Source organism: Rhinolophus hipposideros (genome assembly GCF_964194185.1).
Source record: "Rhinolophus hipposideros genome assembly, chromosome: 16".
Classification (NCBI taxonomy): domain Eukaryota; kingdom Metazoa; phylum Chordata; class Mammalia; order Chiroptera; family Rhinolophidae; genus Rhinolophus; species Rhinolophus hipposideros.
Genome location: NC_138062.1, coordinates 43275181 through 43280127, shown reverse-complemented (window position 1 = coordinate 43280127; position 4947 = coordinate 43275181). Strand labels below are relative to the sequence as shown.

The 4947-nt window shown below is 40.7% G+C and overlaps 1 protein-coding gene across 1 annotated transcript; it reads right to left on the bottom strand.

The window, feature by feature from the left end:
- Nucleotides 1-3044: 3044 nt before the first annotated feature.
- Nucleotides 3045-4947, bottom strand: LOC308509081 (T-complex protein 1 subunit delta-like). Its single transcript, XM_081076745.1, has one exon. The coding sequence runs from the start codon at nucleotides 4845-4847 to the stop codon at nucleotides 3228-3230; it is 1620 nt and encodes a 539-aa protein (XP_080932871.1). The 5' UTR covers nucleotides 4848-4947; the 3' UTR covers nucleotides 3045-3227.

The following is a 4947-nucleotide window of genomic DNA, read 5'->3' as shown; positions in this document are numbered from 1 at the left end:
AAATCATACAGTTGACTTTACTGCCATCATAATTTCACCTTAAAAATAAAATAGAATAATTATAAATGCAGTCGAGGGGCTCCAAAAACTTGTCAATCACCTTTACCGTTCTGTAGCAAATTTTTCTCCAGTGATTGTAACAAGTCAGGTTGCCAGAATGGCCAACTTCCTATTTGTCATACTCTCCAATCTGCTTTCTTCCTCTGCTTCCCATTTTAGGCTATTTATATTTCAATATTAGCCATGAACAAAGTGAGACATTTCACATTTCTTATATGTAAAGTCCCTCAACTTTTCTCTACCTGTTCGAGAAAAGTTTCAGGAGAAGCACGGGAATGATTACTTGATGAAAAGTGGCAACATATGAAAAGAGAGTTTAAAACTATAAAGCACGTTACACATTTCTAACACGTTATTGTTCATATTATGACAGAGTAAAGCCTTCACATCCTGGTCTTCACTGCCTATGGCCTGACTTCTACCAGCCTCTCCATCCTTAGCTTTTACTCTTTTTCTACATGAAGACTTTCTCCCTGATCTCTAATCAAGCCAGTCGCTGCTGTTTTGGGCTCATTCCTTGTGACCCAGGCCTCATGCTTGAAGGGTGTGTCCTCTTTTATCTTCTCAACCATCCTTTTTGCAATTACCTGAGAATTCATCCATCTCATCCCAAGAGATTTCTCCTTTCTTGAACATATACTACTCATTTGACACAAGTATGTATTACTTTGTATTTTCACTTTTCTTTTTGCAACCTGCATATGTTCTGACTAGACATTCTATTAACATAATATCTTTCTTAATCCCCTTCCATCTTATTTTTTACTTTAAATGTCTTTTTTGTTTTCTAACAGAGTTTATTTAAAAAATTTATAGCTCTGGATCTTATGGAGACATAAGCTTGACCCAATGCATTTTTTCTTTACTGGAACCATATAAGCTTTCCAAGTGGCCATTATTTCTAATTATTATGGTCCTCGATGAAGGTGGCCAGAGTGAGGGGGTTCAAATAGGAGGGAGGGGATAGGCAGCTGCTAGGTTGCCAGAATTGTCAACTTCCTATTTGTGTCTTACTCTCCAATCTGCTTTCTTCCTCTGCTTCCCATTTTAGGCTATTTATATTTCAATATTAACCATGCACTAAGTGAGACATTTCACATTTCTCTACCTGTTCGAGAAAAGTCTTGGATCATTTTATGACTGATGTTGAACTACCTCTTTCCACCTCTTTCCTGGTAACCTGGTTGCCCAGCGCCTTGCCCTCGTGGCACATCTGACATGCATCTGGTGGAAATCCATTCTCCTTTGTCTTATACATGAAAATGACAATGGCATTGCCACAGATAAGAATTGAGAGATTTGGAATATCTAGAGTTGGCTTTGTTATTGCCACTTTCCCGATCAGCTACTTTCCATGGAGGGCCACAGCCTGAGGACTTGCTGTCAGGGCATCTGGATGGAGCAAGACAACTCTGTGCTCATAGGCAAAGGGAGTTCTCAGTGGTCTCAGTGACAGTGGGGAGTGTCGAGGACCCTTTGTGGCACTGTGTGCATGTTTCTTAAGCATGTTCAAAATGTCCATGCCTAAAGGTATGATAGCAAACAATACTTGCCATAAATTTAAGAAATCCAGTTTTTATTGGGTGCCTAATATTTACCTGACACTGATTTAGATGCTTTACGTTCATTGTCTTATTTGATTCTTCTAACAGTTCTTGTGAGGAGGTATTAGCAGCCCATTATTGCAGATGAGGAAAGTTGAGGCTCTGAAAGACAATGACACTTGCTCAGGCGAGGTTCCTGCCTTTAAATAATGGAGCTGCGGTGTAAACCTCTCTGGTCTTCTTCCAAATTCTGCTTTTCTTCTCCACTGTGGTGATTCACTGAAAAGTTTTCCCAGAGGATGTGATTTGCACTACACACATTTACATAAGGCACTGTCTCCTCTGTGTGGGAAGTGCCCCATCTTGTTTCATTGCCTTATTTACCAAGATAACCTCACCCGTTGCCTGGCTTAAAGCAGATGTTTGGTAAACATTGGCTGTACAAGTGAATGAATGAAAGAAGGACCAGATGAACTCTGTCACTCACAACAGACAAGAGAATAAAAGTTCATCCCTTTTGTCCATTCTCCACTTCCTGCGCACTCCTAGCAGGATCCCTCTCTCACCAGGCCCTGCCTGCTATGGTTCTAGGAGGATCTCAAAGATCATCTTAAATTCAAATTAATGAGAGCAAGGGTCATTTTCACCGTCGTACTAATGAGGAACAGTTTCATTACCATCAAACAGATTGGAAGAATTGAGATTTTTTTCAATAGTTTTTCATAGGCAATGACCAGTTCCACCTGCTATTATTATTATTATCATTATTATTATTTTATTTTTCATTGGGGAATATTGGGGAACAGTGTGTTTCTCTAGGGCCCATCAGTTCCAAGTTGTTCTCTTCTATCTTAGTTGTGGAGGGCGCAGCTCACTGGCCCATGTGGGAATCGAATCGGCAACCCTGTTGTTCAGAGCTTCACTCTAACCACCTGAGCCATCCGGTTGCCCCTCAATATTTTTCTTATTGAACAAGATGCTTCAAATATTTTATTATAATTCAATTAAAATTTGTGATTGTCTTCAGGTAAATTATTCCTTTTTCTTATTGAGGCTATTTCTTTGTATTTTATATAGTTTGTAACCCTTATGAATTGGATCCTCTTGTAAATACATTTTTTAACTGGCTGTTTCTGCTAAGTTTTTTTTTTAAACATCCATCTCGATATAAATTTATTTTATCTATTGTAATTTAAACCTTTGTGTTTTAAACCTATACAGTCCAGTCTAAAATAGCGATTATTTTTCCTTCTCCCTTCCAAGAGCCTTGCCTTTTTCTTTTCATCTCTTGACTTATTGCATAGGCCAGAACTTTCAGTACAATGTTCAATGATGACTAGAGAGATAGGCATTTTGGTCTTGATTCGATTTCAAAGGACTTCACCTTTGCTAATGATATTGGCTCTTGTTTTCCTATAGAAATTCTTTTTTTTTTTTGAAATCAAATATTTAATATTTTCATTAAATTGTGTCAATACAACTTCAAGCAAATGCCAACTGGAAGACCAGGCCCAGGAAGTCATAGAGGAAACAATTTTCCAAACAGGAACACCAGTGAGTGATCTTCCACTCCAGCCGCACTATTAGTGGCCATAATGGTGCCAGTCAGCCAGTGTTATCCAATTACCGAGTGTTTACCACATCATCAATTTTCAGAATACTCCGGACAGTTTCAGTTGCTAGGGTCAGTGCACTAACTGAAACCAACAGAGGCTGGACAACCAGTTCCTCCAAAATGTTGGAAATACCACCCTTTCGGACATTAATGTCTGTAGTTTTTTCTCCTTGGGCATGCCGGTTTCTTAGTTCTGTTACTGTAGAAATGGGATTCAGGCCAGCATTTTCAGCTAGTGTAGATGGAATGACTTCCATAGCATCTGCAAAAGCACGAACACAGTAGGATTCCATACCACTCAATGTTCGTGAATATTCAGTTAACAGTAGGGCCAACTCTATTTCTGGAGCACCACCTCCTGCAATAAGAGCTCTCTTCTTCACTAAACAGCGAATGACACATAGGGCATCATGAATGGAACGCTCAGCTTCTTCAATCACCAATTTGTTAGATCCACGAATGACAATTGTAACTGTTTTTCCAGGACTTGCACAGCCTGTAATCTTAAGCAGTTTCCCAGAACCACTTAAATTAACCTCCTCAGCTAACTCAGCTGATCCCAGCATGTCAGCAGTGAATTGGTCAATATGAGCAACTGGTTTGGTTCCAATTGTCTTACAAATGAACTCAATGTCTTCTCTTTCAACATCCTTAACCACCATAATCTTCATTTTGTTCAGGAAATGTAATGCAAGATCACTAAGAGCATCTCTTAGAATAGACTTCTGTATGAGAAGAACATTACATCCGGTTTTCTTAATTTGCTTCACCAAATTTAGAATATAGGCTCTCTCCTCTCGCAGCACTCGGTCCATCTGGACATAGTCAGAAACTACTATTTGATTATCCATATCTGTTTTAGGAGCAGATAGGCAAAATTGAATAAGCCCAATCTTAGCCTTTTCAACTCTGGTTATGCCAGAATTTGCCACCTTTTGAGTGAGAACCAGTCCTTCCACCATTTCACAGTCATCAATTGTCCCACCAAGTTTCTTAACTATTTTAATATCTCTAAGATCTACGCTGGTAGCTGTGGCTGGGTCAATCACTTTCATCACTGCATTTACACTCATTGGAGAAAGCAGACTTGAATATTGAGAGACAACCTTTGAGTTCAATGAAGTGGTTGCACTATTTAACAAAGTTTCTCTGTCACTCAGCTCCACAGGTCGAGACATGTCAGTTAAGATTTCAATACCCTTTTCCAAAGCCTTCTGGAATGACTCGGAAATGATGGTTGGATGAATCCCTTTCTGAAGAAGCTTGGTACAGGAATCTAAGAGAGAGCCAGCAATGATGACCACAGAAGTGGTGCCATCTCCTGCTTCTATATCTTGTGCCTTAGACAGCTCCACCAGCATTCTGGCTGCTGGATGTAACACTTGCATTTGTTTCAGAATGGTGGCACCATCATTTGTAATGGTCACATCGCCTTTTCCATCTTGAATCATTTTATCCATTCCTTTTGGTCCAAGGCTTGTTCTAATAGCATCAGCAACAGCTTTGGCGGCAGAGATGTTGCTGAAGCGGATCTGGGCCGGCTTATCGTGGTCCTGATAGGCGCTTCGGCTGCGGCCGCCAGCAGCCCCGGTGGGCGCCCCGCCGCGAGGTGCCATGTTCTTGGGCATGGCAAGTTGGGCTGGGTCTGCGTGGGCTCCGGGAGGACGGATGGATGCGGATTCCGCCTGGCTTCGGAGTAACGGTTGGGCACCAACGATTTCACGAACC